Source organism: Candoia aspera, chromosome 7 (assembly GCF_035149785.1).
Source record: "Candoia aspera isolate rCanAsp1 chromosome 7, rCanAsp1.hap2, whole genome shotgun sequence".
Taxonomy (NCBI): domain Eukaryota; kingdom Metazoa; phylum Chordata; class Lepidosauria; order Squamata; family Boidae; genus Candoia; species Candoia aspera.
Window position 1 is genome coordinate 17,256,733 of NC_086159.1, and position 23,772 is coordinate 17,280,504.

General features: G+C 41.2%; 1 protein-coding gene across 1 annotated transcript in view; it reads right to left on the reverse strand.

Annotated features, from left to right (window-relative positions):
• The window catches only part of DDX11 (DEAD/H-box helicase 11), a 32,472-nt gene that overhangs the window by 4,417 nt on the left and 4,283 nt on the right, over positions 1-23,772 (reverse strand). The window contains exons 7-23 of the mRNA XM_063309215.1: positions 19,171-19,278; positions 18,129-18,216; positions 16,100-16,302; positions 15,106-15,258; positions 14,788-14,834; positions 13,593-13,672; positions 11,866-11,910; positions 11,642-11,709; positions 11,183-11,221; positions 10,315-10,423; positions 9,579-9,713; positions 8,547-8,659; positions 5,989-6,061; positions 3,573-3,676; positions 2,459-2,608; positions 984-1,052; positions 774-874 (exon numbers count right to left, since the gene is read on the reverse strand). Of these exons, the coding sequence (XP_063165285.1) occupies positions 774-874; positions 984-1,052; positions 2,459-2,608; positions 3,573-3,676; positions 5,989-6,061; positions 8,547-8,659; positions 9,579-9,713; positions 10,315-10,423; positions 11,183-11,221; positions 11,642-11,709; positions 11,866-11,910; positions 13,593-13,672; positions 14,788-14,834; positions 15,106-15,258; positions 16,100-16,302; positions 18,129-18,216; positions 19,171-19,278 (1,685 nt within the window). The remainder of the gene's footprint in view (positions 1-773; positions 875-983; positions 1,053-2,458; positions 2,609-3,572; positions 3,677-5,988; positions 6,062-8,546; positions 8,660-9,578; positions 9,714-10,314; positions 10,424-11,182; positions 11,222-11,641; positions 11,710-11,865; positions 11,911-13,592; positions 13,673-14,787; positions 14,835-15,105; positions 15,259-16,099; positions 16,303-18,128; positions 18,217-19,170; positions 19,279-23,772) is intronic.

Here is a 23,772-nt window from a genome sequence, read left to right on the forward strand (position 1 = left end):
TGGCTTTGCCCACTTGCCATATTAGCTTCTCTCTCTCTCCCTCTCCTTCTCCCTAATGCCTTCTATTTTGGTCTTCAATCTGTTGCACAGTGTGGAATATGTCCCATTATAGTCACACAAAGCCACACCAGCTTTGTGGCTTTTGTACAATCACCAAAATGAAGAACAATAGGTTGGCTTCAGCTTCAGTAAAACTTTGATTTAAAGCAGTATTTTTCAAACTTGGCCACTTTAAGCATTGTGGGTTTCAACCCCCAGAATTACCCAGCCAGCATGCTAGCTGGGGAATTCTGGGAGTTGGAGTCCACACATCTTAAAGTTGCCAAGTTTGAAAAACACTGGTTTAAAGGATTCCCATTTAGCAAACTTCAGATACAATGGACAGAATCTCCATCCGGAAATCCCTCCAAAATAAAAGAACAGTCTACTGCACCTGAAGTAGTCCAGTCTTAAATTTAAGTTAAATATACAGATGTCATTATGTCAAATGAACCAACTTGATGCAAATGACACAATATAGGTTATTCGTGTCATGATGTCATTATGGGAATGTCATATTTAATGTACTAAAAGCTAAACCCAGAAGTCAGCATTTGAATGGTCCTTCCAAAAATTAAGACTTCAGTTTGCGGTTGCTCAAACCTACAGAATGTTGCCCTCATCCCATCGTTTTATAACACTCCAAATTGTAAATATCCATTAGAAGAAAATATTTATTCCAGTTAATAATTCTACCCCAACCTCACCCCCTAATCACAGGCAGTCATTTTTACCTTCCCAGGTCATCTGAAAAATTAATTCCTTCACTCATTTTCCCACCGACTACAGAAAACAGCAGTGCTCCTGTCATGGGGCCATCTGCTAGGTTGCAGCGCTGTGTCAAAGAAAGTCCACAATGCATGGTTAAAAGCTGGAGTACCTCTACAATCAGCTTAGTACCTCTTCCCAACTGCTCAATAATCTTCCACTCTTCTGTTTCGTACCTTGATACACTTGGCGTATTCTGCCAATACCTGCTCCACTTGGTTAGCTTTCTTGGGTTCCTGAAATATCTGTAAATAGCATCATACATTAATTATTAAGAAGAGACATCACTCACACCATATGGATAGTTAAGTTCCCAGGAGCTGTAAAGCTTTGTGGCTTTTGTACAATCACCAAAATAAAGAGCAATAGATTGGTTTCAGCTTCAGTAAAACTTTGATTTAAAGCAGTATTTTTCAAACTTGGCCACTTTAAGCATTGTGGGTTTCAACCCCCAGAATTACCCAGCCAGCATGCTAGCTGGGGAATTCTGGGAGTTGAAGTCCACACATCTTAAAGTTGCCAAGTTTGAAAAACACTGGTTTAAAGGATTCCCATTTAGCAAACTTCAGATACAATGGACAGAATCTCCATCCGGAAATCCCTCCAAAATAAAAGAACAGTCTACTGCATCTGAAGTAATCCAGTCTTAAATTTAAGTTAAATATACAGATATCATTATGTCAAATAACCAACTTGATGCAAATGACACAATATAGGTTATTCGTGTCACGATGTCATTATGGGAATGTCATATTTAATGGATATTAAGGAGTAATGGATGATGTATCTCCTCCTGTTTCCTATTACTAACTAATGGGCAGAATGCCTTGAATACCAGTGGCTGGCAAACCACAGCGGAAAAGTGTGATTGCCCTGCTGTCGGTGCTTGTAAGCTTCCCAGATGTATCGAGTTGGCCACAGAAGGACACAGGCCAGATCTAGCTGGGCTCATCTTACAACCTTAACCCTATTCTCACAGACAAGCCTATGTTGCAAGATCATTAAGGGACTAAAAGGGCTCCCGGCTTTGACCATTTGCCACAACTGCTATGCCTACAAAAGGAGGAATGGAATATTGCTGGATTTAGCTGTCCAATTTACAGAATGCTAATTTTCAGTTTGTAAAGAATAACCATGATGACTAAAGATAAAGATTCTCTTAAGTCAATCTTGATGGCAAGTTCATTAGATTTTCTTGGCAACAGTTATGAAAGCAGTTAACCTTCTGCAATGTTTTTCAACTTCCCTGTCTAGCCTACAGCCCTGGGATTTCTCCCATTCAAGGGCTAAGCAGGTCTGACCTTCTGTCCTTTTTCTGATCAGCCAAGGTTGGTTTGGTGGTGCCACCAGCCAAATTTCAGGTTGGCTTGTAGAGTTTTTCCTGTCTCCTACACAAATAAGGCACCCTCTCTTTGCTTCTGGAAATGATGAAGCAGCTTTTAATCTATTTTAGTTCAAGTATCACGATCAGCCACCCAGCAAGTATCATTAATTGGTTAACAGGTGAGGATTGGCCACATGCACACCCTCTCCACTTCACCATGCCGGCAGCAGGACCTCTTTGAGACAGAACAACAAAACCAGAGGAGAGGAATCAGCCAATAATGGTTTGATGGTGGATTTCACCAGCAGCCTCAGGCTGCAGAATTACCTTCTTCTTAGTAGCCAGCCGGGTAAGCAATCCTGTCTTTTCCCAGTACATGTACACCTGCTTCTCATAATCATAGGAGGGGAAGAAGCACACCACACCTCCAGGGACAACGTTGCACAGGTTAGAAAGAATCCGCCCTGTCTCCTCCATCTGAAAAGTGGAGAAAAATCAACAATTTTCATCTTCAGGGCACAAAACAAAACCTTCTATCAATGGCTGTATTCTCTTTGAGAACACAACTTCCTTCCTGGGGTGGAATGATCTGGGCTGCAAAAGGATGCTGGAAGGGAGTTCATGAAGCTCAGAGGATGTGCACTTATGCTGAGAGAGAATCAGCTGGAAGATACACGATAGGCAGATCTGAGGTAAGCAGGCTCAGAGTCAGGGGTCATGGGACACCCTCCTCTTTCTGACACCTGCCTCTCCTCTCTTTTTCTCCTTGACTCCTTCTTTCCCACAATTACAGGCTGCTAGGAAGAAGCAGACATCTCCACCCAGAAATCTGTGCTGATCTCTTCCAGAAGGCTTTTGAAGTTAAACCAAAAAAAAAAAAATGATGGCCTGCCCTGCTTCAGAGCACCATGCCCAGCTGTCAAAACAAAGATAATCCTGTATTATCTCTGATTTCCCAACCCATTTCATGCAACACCAGAGTCCTTCTTAATGACTTCTCTCATATATGAACATCTGGGCTTCAGTAGTATAGGGATGGCCTCTCCCTTGACGTGGAAATGCAGTAAATCAGATCTTCCTGGAGGAGAGCTAATTGTGGAGTCCAGTAACAGGTATACTGCAAAGTAAACCACAAAGGGGATCCACTTCCTTTGCAAGTGTGTAAACCAAATGAGAGGAACTCGGCAGGGAGGGCCTTGGCAATATCCAAGGATCAATCCACTTCAGATATAGTCATTCAGTGAACTCAAACTATGAAGTATATTTATTGATGAATGATATTATTTATGATTTTATTGAATTTTAAACCATTTTATTGTGAACTGCCCAGAGTCCCCCGTATGGGGGAGATGGGCAGTGATAAAAATATGATAAATAAATATAAATAAAATGAAGCTCCATTGCCTAAAGAGGCAATGAAATGTAACGAAAACATACTGACCAACTGAGGCAAGCCTCTTTTCTCATAAGTAAATTCCAGCAGCTGATTGGATGGACCACTGCAGAGGATGATGGGTAAAATGTTGTCAGGGGGAATCACATGACCTGGTAACACAAGAATCGAAGGAAGAAATGAACAAGCTCCAGTTCCTGTTAAGATGCTGAAAAGCCAAACTTCCAGACTCTTTTACCATTAACCAGATACTCAACTACATGACTGAACAAATACCATGAGATCAGCTCACTTCTTCTTCCGAGCAACACTCAGTCTGAAACTGTGGAGGGCATAGGGAATGGCCTTAAAGGACAGGAGGAGACCCCCTACCAAGACAATGGAACTTTTTAACATCCCCATCTTGGATTTGATATTGATATTGTTATTTAAGATTACTGTTTTTATTGTTTTTTAACCTGTATTTATTTTAGTCTTACTGTAAACCGCCCAGAGTCACGCTCGAGTGAGATGGGCAGTGACAAAATTTGAAATATAAATAAATAAATAAAAATGGTCAGATAAGCAGGGCTTGAACCCAGGCCAAGAAAATAACTTGAGAAAACATCTCAGACAAGCCCCTCCCCAGTTCACAGGAAGATAAAGTGAGGGAGAGGGGGAAGCACGTTCAGACATCAAAGATTCTGTACCATAGTTATTACGATAAAAGTAGGCCTGACCGATATGGCATTGATTTCTTATGTTGTTGGGCTGACAGAAACCTTCACGGCACCTAGCAGAACCTGCACTTAAAACACCCAATCTTCTCCTCCCATCTTGAAAGTTTGACTATGCAAACATCATGTTTTCAATGATGAATACTTAAAACTTTTTCTTTACTTGCCACATTCTGCTTGCCTGATGACCAAATCTGGAAATCACAATAACTTTGCACATTCCAGGTGACCTTTGAATTGGTCTAACAAAAATTAATTGGTCTGATATTAATTTTGCAATTGTTATTTTAGCAATCAAAGCCAAGGCCTATAGAGTGATGACAGCAAAATAAGAGAGATTTTGATAAGGAGCAAGCAGAACATAGCTTGGACTCTATGGTAGATCTGACTGTTTTGTACGAGATCAATACACTTTTTCTTTGTTCTGTGCTCATTTTTAAAATAGGAGCTTCATTTGGTTGTCTTTCTGTAGCGTGGCTGTTTAATTGTAGAATTTTGTGTGCACATGTTCTATAATAACTTAGGGATATTATTATTATTATTATTATTATTATTATTATAAAAGAAAGCTCAAAGAAGGTGGCTGCTGTGGTTGGCAACTGAACCTTCCCCAAGCCATCCTTTCACGCTTTCTTCTCATTAATACACTTCTGGGTTCTAGTAAAACAAAAACAGATCTTTCAAACACCTGGACCTGCCTCCCATCATTTAAGGAAAACAGGGAACAATTACTGTCAGTTGTGACAGCTGGAAGTCACAACTCAAGTGTGAAATAGAAAAGCTTTGGGAATTTGATCAGACAGATGCTTTAAAAGGAACCTATCTTGGAACAATTTCAGAATTCACAATTTTAGCAGCTTCCACTGATTCTACAGTGGAATATGCATTGTCTACCCTAATTTTTACTCTGAAACGTTTGAAGAAAAAAGAAAGCCCATTTTCATCATGATCACTCAAGTCTTTAAAATATTCTTTTCCAAAAGAAAAAAGGATTTGAAATACTAACCTAAGCTGTGCCTGTTCTAGAACTCATCATAGATACATTAATGGTTAACTCTATTCTCCAACTACCTATCTGTAATAGAAACAGCAGTCAAGAGAATGAAGTAGCAGCAGGCTCCAAGGAACCTGGAAATTTGCAAACTACAAAAGAAAAACAAAGCAAGTGAGGCCGGGTAATACTAAATAGGCACAGAATCTTGGTTTGACCACTGGAAGAGGAACAACAGAAAAATGGGGAGCAGGTTGTAAGAAAAAATGGAAAGGGAAATAGCAGACAGGCTGGCTGGCACTAGAAATAACACTCCATATTATAGCAATTACTGTAGGTCTGATTTCTCACTGAAATATTTCCTGGTTTTCCACATGCATGCTTATAAGACAGGAAGTCCTCCTTCAATTTATGGGAACCTATTTCCAAGTAAGCATGCATTAAGTCATTCTCTTGTCCCCTCGTTTTAGTGGAATGTAAATGCAGAGGCTGAAGTTTGCAGATTCTGCCCAAAAAGCTCAAGCAGAGATGGAAGACAGCGGACCACCCTTCATCCCCAACGGATGCAGCCTTTTGGAAGGACATGACTGGGTGGGGCAGTGTTCCCCACCTGGCTGGGGAATTCTGGGAGTTGAAGTCCATCCATCTTCCAGTTGCCCAGGCTGAGAAACACCGGGGTAGGCAAAACTTTGTTCCACAGGGCAGCCAAGCAAGAATCAAGAGATCTGGGGCTCCCCACCTGTTCTCCAGGACTCACCACAGGAAAATTCCTTGATCCTGTCAGCGTCAACACCGGCACCCAAAAACAGCTGTTCCCGGAAGTCAGCCACCTACAAGCCACACGACAAAAATCCTTTTTTAGAAGGCTTACGCAGCACACCCTACTCAGAGTGTTCAACTCTTGGGGAGGAAAAGATCAATATTCTGCCCATGTAGGCCAAGGCCTGCAGCAAGAGAATCAATTTTGCTTTTCTGTGGACCCCATAACATGCCCACATATGCTATGCCTGACTATTTGAACCTTTAATTCAGTATTACTCATCCTGTTTGGTATTAGAAGCTTCTCAGGTAGAAAGTCCCTTGCAATCTGAGTCTTAAGGCTGGAAATGCCAGTTCAAGTATATCTGAGAGGTTGTGCATGTAACAGAACGGCTCTTACCATGCATGGCTAGGGCCCTTCTCAAACCTACCTCTGTGTGCGATGCAGAGGAAGAAGACTAACCCCATCTCTTTTCTGCAATTTACTCACCAAGATAAAATAAGGAACTGTAGAGTCGATGCTCTAAAGACCCTTCATTCAGCAACCGTCCTCATCTGAGAAGCCCATTTGCTTTAAGCATCACAAATGAAGGGCAGTAGTGTCACTAAGTGGTTCCACTTCACTTCAGTAATAACTTTAGAGCCACCTCCCTGCTATCCAAACCACCCAAGCTGAATTTTAATAGACATCAGTTACAACGAAGGTTGTACAAAAATGCAATCAGAATATTTACAGACAAATTATACAGGCATAGAAAGGTGCCTTTGATAAAGTCAGACTACTCATCAGGCTGATTCAGTATAATCAGAGCTGGAAATAGCAGGGATTGACCCTAGAACCTTCTGCATAGAAAACAGCAGCTTGGCTACCAAGCTATGGACATCTCCCATAGTGTCTTGCATTCCATCAGGGACAGAAAATCAGAAGCCCTCCAGATGCATTAGGCTGCACCTCTACAGTTCCATGGCACTGACCATGTTGGGAGCCGAACTTCAAAACATCTCTTACACAAACACACACAGGTAGTCCTCGCTTGGTGACCACATAGGGACAGGCAACTCAAGTCACAAAGCCACACAGTCGCTAAGTGGAAAATCACATGACTGCGACTGGGCTTATGACATCACTTCCTATTGGGTCATTAAGCGAAGCATCACTAAGTGAAGTCGCTAAGTGAAAAACCACATGACTGCGGCTTATAATTTTATTTCTGCCTTCCATACTGTACAGTAGTAACTCTGCTTGTCACAAGCGAAAATGCATGTCAGTAGCAAAGCAGGCAACTGGCAGTCACATGACTAAGGGACGCTGCGACGGTCATAAATGCAAGGATTGGTCGCAAAGTTATTTTTTTTAGCACCATCGTAACTTTGAACGGATGCTGCGTGATGCAGTCAGTAAGTGAGGACTACCTGTATACCATTGTCAGCTTTTCACCTAGACTTCAAATTATAGGAGTTTTAGTCCAACACATCTGGAGTTCACTATTTTGGAAAAGCCTGTTATAGGGGTTGCTTAAATGAGAGAAGCCAAAACGGGGAGGGGAGCATTCACATTTATAGAGGGGATGGAAGGGAGGAACCATATTGTGTGGTGTTTCTCAAGGGCCACTTGACCAGATCCTGCCTCCTGAATTTATTTTGTTGATAAGCTGCCATGCTTGTGGGATTAGAACATTGATTCATTTCATGTACTGTAGTTAACAAACCAAAGTGAGCCTGGGATTTTTGTTAATAGACCAAAGAAAGGATGGCAGATATTCATACTGATCCCACCTTCCAAGTTACTTCTCTGAGAAGAGCTGCTCTACAGAAAGACAGTACCTACCCATCTCTCCCAACAATATACTTCAGTGGAAAAAAGATTGTAAGCTAAAGCCTAAACCACTTAAGTTGATGATACAACCTGAACTTTCATGGCCAACAAATCACTGGATCTATATGCTAAGAGTTACTCTTTACACCCTTTCCTCTAGAGTGCCACTCAGCCACCACCAGCACTCAAGCCTAGATATCAGAAGCGAAGCATGATGGAACCTGCCACTATGGTGTTACTGAAATCCTGTTTCTTTCTGGGAAAATTAAACATTTAATGTTGAATGCAAAGATTTAGATCCTTCTAGGGCTTGGCAAAAATGACAGGCAGACTGAAGAAATAGAGCAAGAAGCTGATCCTCTAAACCTGGGTTTCTCAGCCTTGGCAACTTTAAGACGGTTAAAACTTTCAGACGCAAAGCTGGAGGGGAATTCTGGGAGTTGAAGTCCATATGTCTTAAAGTTGCCAAGGTTGAGAAATACTGCTCTAAACGCTATGAAAGGCTTGCCAGGTAGGTTAAAAACAAAACGGTACCAACGAAGGGGAAGGGCAGAATAAGCCAAAGACTCAAAGTGGCACTTTCATTCTGCTGCCTTTTACAGGAAGGACCTCCACCACCACATTCTGGGGAACATCTGCTAAGAAGGGAGGAGGGAAATCAGCTCCTTCAATCATCTGCGATTTAAAAATGGTTGCCCGTCAGCCAAGTGAAATCTGAAGATGTCCAAATCGTCCCTCACCGGTTGCATGGTGCCCCCAGCGATGATCACAGCTCGACACTCTTTCAGCACTGTGGCAAAATGCACAGCTGGATTGAGCAAAAGGAACTTGAGGCTGCTCAGTGCTAAAGTACCTGGAAATATCAGCACATTAAGAGAGTTGGCAAGTAAACAGTTAAAAACATTGAAGGGCAAAGGTGCTTCCCCACCACCACCTGCCTTGCTACTGTGGATTTGCAGCATTCTTCAAGTTAAACAGTGGAAGTATCCTGAGAGAACAATGACAACGAATGCAACTGCTGTAGATTCCCATTAGCTAATATGGGAACATCACTTGATTCAGTTATGACAATACTTAATAAAATGGTTTAGTTAGTAATGATAAACACCACAACCTCCCTATTACTGCTGTACTCACAGGATCCAAAATGAAGGGTACAAGGTACAATAATTTAGCAACACCTGGAGGACAATATTTCCACAACTCAAATTGCAATCTATTTATTTAGGTATGTGCCTCTATGAAAAAGCACCAAGCATTTAGATAAAAATGGTTTTGTGCTTTCAGACCTTTCCTTCAGGAAAGGCATCTGAGGAGATACAGGTAGACCTCATTTAACGACTGCCCCATTTAGCAACCGTTTGAAGTTACAATGGCACAGAAAAAGTAACTTGATGACCAGTCCTCACATTTATGATTCTCACAGTGTCCCATGGTCACGTGATCGCCATTTTCATGCTTCACAACCGACTTCCAACAAGCAGAATCAATGGAGAAGCTGGCATTCTCAATTTAAAATTGCAAGTCAAGATCCCATGATGTCTTGCTTAACTACCTGCAGTGACTTGCTTAATGACTGAAAGGGAAGTTACGTTGTAAGTCCGTAGCAGACACACGTTGTTTTGCTTAGTGTCCACTTCACTTAGCAATGGAATTGCCGGTCCCAATTGTGGCTGGTAAGCGAGGACTACTTGTAATTGAATTATCTTTAAATAATTAACTATAGATATAATTATTTTTAAATAAATCAATAAAATACAGATATACAATACCTTGCCTGCTGAGAATGACTCTCCCGTCTTGGTTTGCATTTGTGAGTGCAGCTAGGAAACTTTCAATGTGCATTAGTGGAGATGCCATTTTGGGGTGGTCGTCCTCAACTTCCCCAGGAGAACTTTGCAGAGCACCTGCAGATCAAAAATCAACTTCTCATTTGGAAAGCCAACTTCTCCCCTGCAGAACATAATCTCCCAGTTCCTTACTTCAACAACCAAACAAGTAACATGTTCAATTTATTTTCATTTGGGCTATGTCTAAATGTATGTTAATGCAAAAAGGACTGTAGAAGAGGCTGAATCAACATTCTTGCCAAAGGAGCTTTTACATTCTTGTTACAGATCAATTTATCAAGAAAACAATGATATATGGCTCATATATGTCCTCAGCCTCGCAAAATCTGAATTATTGTAGCAAGAAAACTCGAACTATGATTCTTCATTGACTTTCAAGAGACAGGTAGAAAAAATGTTTTTTTCCTCTAATGGAGGAGAATACGTTTGTCCTAAAACAAAGCTCTACATGAAATCCAGTGTGAACATGAGCACAGGGACACATACATAGATGTGCTAGTCCACTGAAATGAAGGGAGAGAACACAAAAACCAAGAAGCTCCATATACCCAGCTGTTTCCAAACCTCCTGAAATATCACTATCTTTAGGTCTGCCTCTTCCAGCTCATCTCCTTCTAATTCCTAACACTGCTGAGAATTGCTTTATAGCCAAACGCACCTTCTTTTTCTGGTCTCTTGTTCAAGGTTTGCAAAAAGTTCTGCAAGCCAGTCAACTCTGGGTCTTTTCTGGTTTTGAAAACTCCATATCTTTGCACAAATCCTAACAGCTGCAGAAAGAAAAGAGGCCAAGTATTATTTAAATACTGTCCATAAACTTTTCCCTGCTCATTAATCTTTCCTGCAGAGGAAACAGGAAAATATTCAGACGATTTGCTTTCCCAAGACCCCAAGAAACCATGAAGAGCCTCAGCTCTTAGTCAGTTGGTCTCTAAATGGCCATACTCTGTACGTTTGATTAATTTAATGGTTTTTTTAATCTGTTCAATCGTGTCCAATTCTCTGCAGACAAGTCCCTGCAGTTTTCTTAGCAAGATTTTTGGAAGTGGTTTGCCATTGCCTGCTTCCTAGGGCTGAGAGAGAGGGACTGGCCCAGCTGGCTTTGTGTCTAAGGTGGCACTAGAACTCACAGTCTCCTGGTTTCTAGCCCAGTGCCTTAACCACTACACCAAACTGACTCTCAATTTAATGTATTTAACTTACCTTTCATTAGAATTACAATATAATTACTCTCCTATCATAGATTTAATAAATTTTCCATTTCCACTCAGTAGAAATTACAATATACTAACATCTTTTGAAGATTTCTGGGAATCATATCCCAACTTTCCCAAGTCCCATACATCCCTGAGGTTCAGGCTTGCAGACAATAGCTAACCAGATCAAGCCAACTGGTTGACTCAATCTAAGGCAGCTTCTTCTGTTCCTGTATCCTGTGGAAAATGTCTGAAAACAGGCAAAAAAAGGCATGGCTTGTACACATAAAGGACACAGAACCAGAGTTTTGTCCTGCTCTTCTGATGCACTACCTTCTTGCTGATGCAGCTTTTCTTGCAGTAGCGCTGGACCTGTTGAAAGGAGAGAACACACACAATAAAACGTTCCCAGTTGTGCTACTGCTTATTTCCAGCCTCAGTCTTCTCTGCCCAATTATCAAAATTTATCAATCAATCTATACCTTAGAGCAGTGTTTCTCAGCCCTGGCAACTTGAAGATGTATGGACTTCAACTCCCAGAATTCCCCAGCCAGTGTGTGGTTAACTCTAATACAGAGATGTCCTTGTGTCCAACACTATGATTTTTTGCACATACATGTAAGTGTACGCCTTAGCTAAGCAGATATTAACACAATGATTTAAAAAAAATCAATCCAGGCTAAATCTGATCAGGGTGTAAAAGAAAAAGGGGACACCTCTTTTGGGGTTCAAACACCACTTCTGGCTCCCCATCAAATTCTAGACTTTGGTGCAAGTCAAGCAGTTCTTTACCTTGAAGAGATTAATGTTGTCAACTTGGCACTGGAACAGAAAGTCATTGATGGATTTCAGTTGTACCCCTTAGAGAGAGAGTGGAGAAAAAGAAAAAAATATGGTTTGCTTACACCAGATACAGACAAGTTTTTCAGTTCAGTTCAGTTCAGTCTTTTTCTTAACCCCATGCTGGCCAAACCATGCCAATTTACACATTTTCTGGAGTCACACCCACAACCTACCTACTTCGGGTACGGTCTGCTTATTTGGATTCTGATTTACATTTCCTGGAGAACATAAAAAGCAGAGCAAACATTAAGAAATTACTTCCAAGCATGACAAACTAGGCTAAACTACATATCCCTATGGACTAAACAATATATCACTGTGGGATAAACTATATTACCAGTGCCCATCTCCAGCCTGATCAGATGAGGGAATCCTTAATCTTCAGCTCCCAGGCATTCGTTTTGCAAAATTTTCCCCTTTTTCACTCCAGATAGGGACTCACTTTAAAAAAAAAAAAATCTGCCTCCAATGAAGAATTTTGCAATGCAAATGGGAAGGCTTTGATATAAGAAATGGACCTGTATGTGCTTGTACTAAAGGTAAAGGTAAAGGTTTCCCTTGACGTAAAGTCCAGTCGTGTCCGACTCTAGGGGGCGGTGCTCATCTCCGTTTCAAAGCCTTGGAGCCGGCGTTGTCCATAGGACACTTCCGGGTCATGTGGCCAGCATGACTCACGGAACGCCGTTACCTTCCCGCCGAAGCGGTACCAATTAATCTACTCACATTTGCATGTTTTCGAACTGCTTGGTGTGCAGAAGCTGGGACGAGCAACGGGAGCTCACCCCGCCGCGCGGTTTCGAACCGCCGACCTTCCGATCGACAGCTCAGCGGTTTAACCCGCAGCGCCACCGCGTCCAGTGCCAGCAAAAATAAAAGGACAACTGCAATGCTACACATTCAACACATCATTTAGTTTACCTCCACAGCAATCTTAATAGCCTTCCCCCCAAATCCATGGTTTCACTCAAGGCTCTAATCCGTTTTCCAGATTTACATAACACATTGACCCATAAGCTATCAAACAGAGTGAATTCACACCAGACAAGAAAAAGCAAAGAAAGTTTAGCAGAGCATGTAAAAATGAGCCACCAGGTCTTTAACTAACTTAGTTAAGCATGTTATGTGAATCCAGCCAAAGAATACATAGTAGAAATCATCTGTAAGTTTTTTGGCCAGCAAGCAACCGTACAACCAAAAGACCGGCTTTTAGTTTTCAGTCTTTTTTAAAATATGTCACCCCCTAGGAGGGAAGCATTCTTTTTCTGCTGTTAATTCAAGCTTATATCTCAAATAGTTTCTAATTTGCTTGTAATTACATTTATTGCATTGGTACATGCATTTAAAAAAAATTAAACAAGCAATTTAGAATTTGAGTACATTAAGCTGGTAGCAAGATGTGTAAATATGCAGCGCTAATGTGATTATAAGGCATCTATCCAAAGCAGAAGTATACACCTGAGGAAAAATATGCATCACGAGGCAAACAGTAATTCCATTACGGCACTGCTTAAAATCAAAATTTCATCCTTCATTTGCTGTGTGCTTACATCTATTCAGGATGAGCAAAAAGGGAAACTGACAAAGGACCACAGGAGAAGTTAAAGATAGCAATGATCAAAGGAAGACTGGCTTGGGGGAAAGAGATGAAACAGGGTTGGTGAAGCCCTGTTCTGTTTTTCTAGAATCTATTGCATTTCCTAAAGACAAGGCATTGCAAAGTTCACAGAATGATATCCCTGCAGCCCAGATAATGTGAAATTAACTAATGTTACAGTCTTTGATGCAAGCCTACCATACAATGCAATGGAATTGAACTTGATAGGACACTTCACTGCAGAAGGTAGCAGTACTGGGAAGACAGCACTCAGCAGAATGTAAGAGGCAAGAACTCTGTCCTTACCTCCAAGAACAGCCACAAACTTCTCCAGCAAAAACACAATCTGCTTAATGTACATCAGATTCTTGGCTTTCAAGCATTTCCTAAGACAGATCAGATGATACGTGAATGCCCAAGGTAACACAATGCAAGATAGCCAAGCTGAGCTTAAGAGTATACTTGTTAAAGCCCATGGAGAGAATTATGTGAACGGTGAGGAACAAGTAACATATACAGGGAGGGGGAATAGTTGTACCTGGGGATGGCTAGCGCCCTAAGTGATTTTGAGGGGCCTATTACATTCACGGACTGATTAAAATCTCTTGCCATTTAGATTTTTATTGTATTCCTATTTTACTGTATTATTGTATTGGAATGGTTTTAAATTTTAACTTTGTTTTATTGTAAACCTCCCAGAGTCCCACCATGAGGGGAAGATGGGCAGTGAATAAGTTTATACACAAACAAACAAACAAATAAATAAAGCCAAGTGTCGTTGCCTATTCAGTATCTTTGCTGTAGAACAGCTTCTTCAGCAAAAGCATCAGTGATCAACTTTCGGCTATGAAAGGTCTAAGAAGATAAGCTTTGCATCAGAACATCCCCACTGTCTAGACTGGTGTTTCTCAACCTCTGCAACTTTAAGCTGTGCGGACTTCAACTCCCAGAATTCCCCCCCGTCTGGCTGGGAGAATTCTGGGAGTCGAAGTCCACATAGCTTAAAGTTGCGGAGGTTGAAACACCAGTCTAGGCCACAGAGGGGAAAGAGCCACACAGAAACCTTAAAAATAATTGTGGGCCGCAAAGGAATAACTGGCATGCCAATCAATGGCTGGTGGTGTGGCAGCAGTGCTGGCACTGGTAGTGTTGGTGAGGCCTGGAGGCGCTTGGCAGGCATGTCTGTCAGGGCAGAGAGGGCTGTAAAAAGCTAGGTGGCAGCAGTCATGTTTAGTGGCAGTGGGTTTGTTAAGTTTTCAGAAAACACTGGCAGACCACACAAGGCTGTTTGGCAGGCTGCACGCAGCCCTCGGACTGTATGTTGTGCAGGCCCAGTCTGGAGCATAACGTTACTTGCCACATGTGTTTCCCCTCCTCTCCTCCTACAAGTGGAAAGTTAGAAGTTCCCACGTAGCTTGCAGCGAACCTTAATTTGCCGTTGTACACAAACGTGGCAAGTTGATGTCTCCACAAACCAGAATCTCAAGTCATAAACACTCACCTATATCGTTCCATGTACTGCAATAGTTGGGAATGGGCGCAGCACAGCTAAAACAGAAACAAAACGTAAGACAGTAACGCGGCTTATCTAGTCCGGCACCGTTTCAACGGAAATGCTTCTAAGAAGCCCACGAGCAAGACGTGTATCGCCATCCTTCCATTTGCATGCTGTGCTAACCAGGATTCAGGGACATCCCATCTCGGAGACTGGAAGTCATTTATAGTCTCTTACAAAAGCCTGATACTGATGGAAATGCGCAGAAAGACCACAAAATGAAAACTGCAGGTGTTCGAAGAAAGGCCCTCAGGCCTGACTCACCTGTGAGCCCGTCACCTGGGTGCTGTAGATGGAAGCAATGGTATCTATCAGATTGTGAGCTTCGTCAATTATCACCACCTGATCCTTCAGCTGGATCCCAGATGCATTTCGGGTAGCTTCATGCAGAAGCATTTGGTACGGCAGCACCACCAACTGTGGGACAGACAGAGGCATTGATTAAATGGGAAGGCCACCAGACTGCCCTTTACTGATAGCAGATCAGATTTTGGGGACTTCAGAGGATGTTTATACATTATTTTTTTTAGGACATGTAGAGTATGGCTGAGTGGGGACTTACTTGTTTAATCTTACTTGTTAGATTTATATTACACTTCTTCTCTAGGACAGTGTTTCTCAACCGTGGCAACCTTAAGATGGGTGGACTTCAACTCCCAGAATTCCTCAGCCAGCAAGCTGCTTGGGGAATTCTGGGAGTTGAAGTCCACCCATCTTAAGGTTGCCAAGGTTGAGAAACACTGTCCTAGGACTTCAAAGTGGCATATACAGTATAACCCTCCTTCACCTCCAATTGCTCCCCACAGCAACAATGCTACAAAGCAGGCTGAGCTGGAAAATAAAGACTGGCTCAAAACCACCCAGAGTTTCCTTGGCTAAAGACAGTCTTGAACCTAGCTCACCAGCTTAACCACTACACCATGCTGGGCCGGCAAATATGTTATTTACTCCTTAGAAAAACGAGAAACCATTTAAATTCCTACTGCATGGGAAGCAAACCCAGCCGATCACAAAAATATGTAAAAGGCCCTAAGGAAGGAATATTTGCAAGGGGAGAGAAAAACTAGGAGGCAGTTAAGCCAGAAACGTGCTTTCTCTCCCCAAGCATAGCTGCTCAACCTTCTGAGGCATGAAAAAGCAACAGCCTAACAATCCCAGAGTGGTTTCGTGAACACATACAAGGCTACAGACGAAGTATATGAGACCCCCCGTTTTGAAACATCAGCAAGCCTCCAAGAGGAGATCCACAAATATCCACCTGAGCAGCTGGGATGGCGTATCGGCTTCCGTAATAAGGGCAGGCCTTCATTTCCTTCCCCAGAGAAACCAGCTGCTCTATATCTTTCACTCCTACCAGAACTTCATCCCGCAGCAGCTGCACATGCTCATAGGAGTTAAATGGACACACTGTTCGGCTCACACGTCTCTTCTTGTCCTCTGTCTCTGCTCCTGTATTCTTTTCTGAAGGCAAATCATCAGAGGGGAAAACTTTCAGGGCCGTACAGTATATTGTCAAGTCAGCATTGTGATCAGTGGATGTGGAACACCCTTTTCCCCAACTGAGATAGGGTGTGTTTTACCCTACAAGTCCCATCAGCCTCAGACAGACTTCAGAGTGCCACTAGGATACCATGCACACTTGTCTGTTTGCCCTTTCTCCTAGTATTGAAAATGTACACAGACTTAGCCATCACTGAACCAGCATGGGCTGGATATGGGCATGAAATTCGGTTCAAGCCATGAGTGACCCAAGCCAACCATCAGAGGGTTCGCTCACTGCAGTAACTCCCAAGCAATGTATTACAGGTAGTCCCCGCTTAATGCCCACAATAAGGACTGGAAAATTGGCCATTAAGCAGTGCAGTCATTAAGCGAGGCATCACATCACCGCACCTGATTTTACATTTTTTTTTGTGGTGGACATTAAGCAAATCACGCGGTTCCCCATTGATTTTGCTTGTCGAGAGCCAGTTGGGAAGGTCACAAATGGCAGTCACGTGACCCCGGCATGCTGCAACCATTGTAAATACACGTCAGTTGCCAAGCGCCTGAATTTGATCATGTGACTGTGGGGACGCTGCAACAGTCGTAAGTGAAAGGACTGGTCATAAGTCACTTTTTTCAGCACCATTGTAACTCCAAACAGCTGCTAAACAAATGGTCGTTAAGCAAGGACTACCTATATGGCTTTGCATGGGTGCATCTGTGTGAACCATTTAGATACCATTGTTCCCAAACCCAAGGTTAAAACAATCCATTGCTTAGCATGATGTCTGAATGCAACCAAGTCTCAGACTAACCAAGCTTTCAGGGGTTATTGTAAGGATAAAATCAAAGTCAACACACATGTCGGTGTGTTGAATATAATGCAATCATTATTACTCTCTATATTAAAGGTCAATATAAGGGCACCCCAACAAAAATAGCTAAAACTGTGAGACAAATCTCATAGGAACTGTGTTCTTGCATAATGTTTCATTTAAAGTAATTTAAAACATATTTTCATATGCTCCTGACACTGCATGAGATCAAATACTAGTGCCTAAGGGTGTACAAAAGCTTCCATTCAACTGGTTCAGGCACAAAACTTTCCATTTCAAGCATGAAATTATTGTACTGAGTGCAAAAAATTACTGTTTCAAGAATTTTGGAAGAGTTTTGCCCCCAAACAGATTCCTTTCAAGTACAATACTCTGTTTCTCACTCAAGAGCATTTTAAATACATTGAAAACAGCCACTTTCATGCTCAAAATAGGAACTTTGGGGAAGTTTTTGCACATTTTGGATCCAAGCACCCACTGACTGCTTACTGGTTCCTGCTAGTTACCGTGATCTCCAATTGGACTCTAATGAAAGCAAAACACAGTTTACCCATAACATTTCAACCACAAAATACTCTGCATACCTCTATAAAAGAAAACCTAACAGTAGGTACAGAGGAATCCCAACATTAGCAAACAACCAAGAAAAAACTTCTAAGGTGGGGTAAACCCCAAATCTGACCCATGTGAATCAAGTATCCTTGAATGGCATGGACTATTTACTGTAGGGATGAAAAATAAAAAAACAGAAAACCAAGAAAGGAGGAGAACCAAATGAAGTATCCTAAAACAGGAAATTGGCTGGCTGGAACCCTGAACAGGAGCAATCCAGGCTATGTTTTGCGGTTCCTTCTGTTGTTGAAAATTGTTACCACCATCACCTGAACACACACAGGTTCCATTTACTTCGCTTTGGCACCATTTAAATTACAGACCCCACCGATCCATCAGGATTCACTGTCATACCATGTTTATTCTTCTGCATCTCCATACAACGATCATTGATGAGCTGGACAGCTCCCAGGCACCGCACCTCCTCATTCACACACAAGTTCTAAGATAAATCGACAGGCACAGAGATCAGTTATTAACCAAAAAGAGGTTTCACTGTGTTCCCTTCAGTATCGCTTGTGCAAGAGGAAAACAATGCAAATTCCTTTCAACAGCCAAAAATGCTATAAAGATTCACCAACGTCCAAATTCACGGTGAAAGGAATGCATCGTCTCTGAGGCTGCTAATAAGATACATTGTTTAGCTACTGAATTCTTGCACTGAATTCAGATTCCTGCGTTATTTATTTATCTATCATATGGCAGCACATCATACATATTACAAATATATTTAAAAATTAGGAATATAAAAAGGTATATAGAAAATATACATTGGTTGTAGGGCAATTATAACTAAAAACAAAGATTAAGATTACAAATATAGTCTTTTGCAGCATCAGTTGCCATCAGGAAATCAGCAAAGTTCCCGTCGTAGGCTCTAGTCTTACATTCTTGTATTATATGTTTAACAGTTTGCCTGTCAACCCCACAGTCACGCCTTGGAAATGGTATCTTACTCATCAAGATAATTAAGATTTTAATAATTTATAATTTTATAATTAAGATTATAATTATAAATTATAATTTATAATTTTATAATTAAGATCTTACCCATCAAGATAAGATTCCTGAAAACACTTTTAAAATTATTCTTCTAGTTGGCATTTTGGAACTCACTGACAGGATGAAGTCAGAGGACCACCACAGCAAGGCCACATTTAGTTCCTTTTTATCCCCACTTTCATCACTTAGTCAGGGAAAGGCATTACTCCTTTGTCTTTTGTGCATTCCCACCTCATACTACAGACTGGAAACAGAGGGGAAAATGGACTGCACGGGAATAAAAATATTACTGGGGAGCAGAGAAACCAAACGCAAACTTGCTAATTTTGGTTACTGTTCCTGGGTTATGGCTCCTTGGAGAAATGTCAAAATTCCTTTGAGGGAGGTTACCTACCTGCCTAGAGCCCAAGGACACCAGCCGAGTCTCCTTACCAAAAGGGCTCTTCTGAACTTCATGGATAAACTGAGCCAGCTGGGAATGTGTCCGGCTGCAGTAATAAATCTGCAAAAGAGTGCAAGAAGACACCAGAAGCCTATTCATATAGAGACAGCCTGGGTGTCACAGCAATACAGAATCTGTTCTCCTCTGTTCTCAGTTTGTACAAGTGTACAGAAAGGTCTCTGAAAGACCTACTCAGAAAGTAATTTGTCCCCTTGGGGCACAGGAATAATCTGAGTGATTTTTGAGAAAGTAGTCAGCTGTCCTACTTTGCCTGCTTTCTCAGAAAACAAGCCTAAGTCAGGTCAAGGAATTAGCTGAGGCCCACAACAGATTTTAATTTGCAGGGAACAACTTCTCTGTGGACCCATGGCTGCGCTTAAAAAAAAAAAAAATTTAGATAAAGGTACTGATATAAGAATGGTTTGGGAAACAAGCAAAGCTTTTATCAGATGTTATTTTATACAACATAATAGTGAACTCAAAAAGAAGTGGCAAGAGGAAACAGAAGCTAGTTTGCATGAGATAAAGAGAAGAGAAGAATTAAAGAAATTTCCAGAGAAGATGCATTTTTCCCAACAAATTAAGCTTTTACAACAACAGTTATCTATGTTAACAATAAAAGAAAAATGAACTATGTAAAGCAAAAATAAAAACCTTTGAGTTTGCAAACAAACCAAGGAAATGGTTGGCATATAAATTACAAAAAAAAGGAAAAAGAAAAGAAAATGTTGAAATTACAAGAGGGAGGTACTTTATTAATGGATAGTGAGGCCACGCAAAAAGCATTTCATCAATGCTATTCCAACTTGTATAAAGCAAGCGACATCTCTCCAGAGAAAACAGATGAATACCTAAAGAAACAAATCTACCGAGGGTTATAAAGAAACCGAAACAGATAATGAATGGACCTGTAACAATGAGGGAGGTTGTTGAAGCTATAAAAATATTAAATCAAGAAAGGTGTCTGGACCAGATGGATTATCAGGGTTTTCTTATAAATATTTTGACAAGTGAACTTGTACAACTTTTACAAAATACGATTAACTCACAGAGAGGAAAGATGCCAGATAGTTGGGAAGAAGCCTATATAGCACTAATACCTAAGGAGGGACAAGATTTGACTTTAACAAGAAACTAGATGCTGATGTCATTATTGAATAATGACTACAAGTTGTTTACAATGATTCTGGCTGATAGACTGAAAATAATTTTGGACGAATTTATTCATGAGGATCAATGTGGGTTTTGACCTAAAGGACAGTTAAAGGACAATATTAGAAACATGTTGGACATTTTGCAATATTTTGGAGCAACATAATGAAAAACAAGCCGCATTGATTTTCTTAGATGCAGAGAAGGCCTTTGACAATTTGAACTGAGATTTCTTGTTCAAAGTTTTGGAAGATATGAACTTTAGAGAGAACCTTATATAATGGGTAAGATTGATTTATAGTTCACTGAAAGCACAAATAACTGTTAATGGAGATCTAACAAAGCCTTGTGAGAGACAAAAAGGAACAAGACAGGGATGCCCACTGTCTCCCCTCATGTTTTGAGTCTTGAAATACTGAATAGAGTATCTTGTCTTATGAGAGGATAGTGGGAGTAAAGGTTAAAAAAGAAACATATAAATTAAGGGTTTTGCAGACGACTTGGTGTTGGCTTTGGAAAATCCATTAAAGGGAATTGAAACATTAATGGGAAAACTAAAAGAATGTGGTACATTAGCAGGTTTTAAGATCAACAAACAGAAGATGAAGATTAACAAAAAACATAAAAATAGGAGATCAAACAGAACTGATTAATAAAACAGGTTTTAAGATTGAGAAGAAAGTAAAATATCTGGGTATTGCTATGACAAATATGAATTGTATGTTCAAAATAACTATGTTAAGACATGGAATGAAGTTTTAAAAAGACATGTTAAGATGGGAGAAACTACAGTTGTCGTTGCTGGGGGGAATTTCTGCAATAAAAATGAACGTCTTGCCTAGAATGATGTTTCTGTTTCAAACAATACCTGTTTTGACAACAGATGCACCATTTAAATAGCATTTAAATGGGCAAAAGAAAATTACAAATATTGAATCACTTAATTCCGTATGATGTCAAGATTAAAGATAGACATTCTGGGCGTCAGTGAACTGAAATGGACTGGAATGGGCCACTTCACATCAAATGACCACCAGATCTACTACTGTGGACAAGAGGACCACAGAAGAAATGGAGTAGCCTTCATAATGAATAGTAAAGTGGCTAAAGCAGTGCTTGGATACAACCCAAAAAACGACAGAATGATCTCAATTCGAATTCAGGGCAAGCCATCTAACATCACAGTGATCCAAATATACGCCCCAACCACAAATGCTGAAGAAGCTGAAGTAGAGCAGTTCTATGAGGATCTGCAGCAACTACTGGACAACACGCCTAAAAGAGATGTTATTTTCATCACAGGAGACTGGAATGCTAAGGTGGGCAGTCAAATGACACCTCGAATTACAGGTAAGTATGGCCTGGGAGAACAAAACGAAGCAGGACACAGGCTGATAGAATTTTGCCAAGACAATTCACTCTGCATAACAAACACTCTCTTCCAACAACCTAAGAGACGGCTTTATACATGGACTTCACCAGATGGACAACACCGAAATCAGATTGATTACATCCTTTGCAGCCAAAGGTGGCGGACATCTGTACAGTCGGTAAAAACAAGGCCTGGAGCTGACTGTAGTTCAGATCACGAACTTCTTCTTGCACAATTTAGGATCAGACTAAAGAGATTAGGGAAGACCCACAGATCAGCTAGATATGAGCTCACTAATATTCCTAAGGAATATGCAGTGGAGGTGAAGAATCGATTTAAGGGACTGGACTTAGTAGATAGGGTCCCGGAAGAACTCTGGACAGAAGTTGGCAGCATTGTTCAGGAGGCGGCAACAAAATACATCCCAAAGAAAGAGAAAACCAAGAAGGCAAAATGGCTGTCTGCTGAGACACTAGAAGTAGCCCAAGAAAGAAGGAAAGCAAAAGGCAACAGTGATAGGGGGAGATATGCCCAATTAAATGCAAAATTCCAGAGGTTAGCCAGAAGAGATAAGGAATTATTTTTAAACAAGCAATGCGCGGAAGTGGAAGAAGACAATAGAATAGGAAGGACAAGAGACCTCTTCCAGAAAATTAGAAACATTGGAGGTAAATTCCAGGCAAAAATGGGTATGATCAAAAACAAAGATGGCAAGGACCTAACAGAAGAAGAAGAGATCAAGAAAAGGTGGCAAGAATATACAGAAGACCTGTATAGGAAGGATAACAATATCGGGGATAGCTTTGACGGTGTGGTCGGTGAGCTAGAGCCAGACATCCTGAAGAGTGAGGTTGAGTGGGCCTTAAGAAGCATTGCTAATAACAAGGCAACAGGAGACGACGGCATCCCAGCTGAACTGTTCAAAATCTTGCAAGATGATGCTGTCAAGGTAATGCATGCTATATGCCAGCAAATTTGGAAAACACAAGAATGGCCATCAGACTGGAAAAAATCAACTTATATCCCCATACCAAAAAAGGGAAACACTAAAGAATGTTCAAACTATCGAACAGTGGCACTCATTTCACATGCCAGTAAGGTAATGCTCAAGATCCTGCAAGGTAGACTTCAGCAATTCATGGAGCGAGAATTGCCAGATGTACAAGCTGGGTTTAGAAAAGGCAGAGGAACTAGAGACCAAATTGCCAATATCCGCTGGATAATGGAAAAAGCCAGGGAGTTTCAGAAAAACATCTATTTCTGTTTTATTGACTATTCTAAAGCCTTTGACTGTGTGGACCATAACAAATTGTGGCAAGTTCTTAGTGGTATGGGGATACCAAGTCATCTTGTATGCCTCCTGAAGAATCTGTATAACGACCAAGTAGCAACCGTAAGAACAGACCACGGAACAACGGACTGGTTTAAGATTGGGAAAGGAGTACGGCAGGGCTGTATACTCTCACCCTACCTATTCAACTTGTATGCAGAACACATCATGCGACAAGCTGGCCTTGAGGAATCCAAGGCTGGAGTTAAAATCTCTGGAAGAAACATTAACAATCTCAGATATGCAGATGATACCACTTTGATGGCTGAAAGTGAAGAGGAACTGAGGAGCCTTATGATGAAGGTAAAAGAAGAAAGTGCAAAAGCTGGTTTGCAGCTAAACCTCAAAAAAACCAAGATTATGGCAACCAGCTTGATTGATAACTGGCAAATAGAGGGAGAAAATGTAGAAGCAGTGAAAGACTTTGTATTCCTAGGTGCAAAGATTACTGCAGATGCTGACTGCAGTCAGGAAATCAGAAGACGCTTAATCCTTGGAAGAAGAGCAATGACAAATCTCGATAAAATAGTGAAGAGCAGAGACATCACACTGACAACAAAGGCCCGCATAGTTAAAGCAATGGTGTTCCCTGTAGTAACATATGGCTGCGAGAGCTGGACCATAAGGAAGGCTGAGCGAAGGAAGATCGATGCTTTTGAACTGTGGTGTTGGAGGAAAATTCTGAGAGTGCCTTGGACTG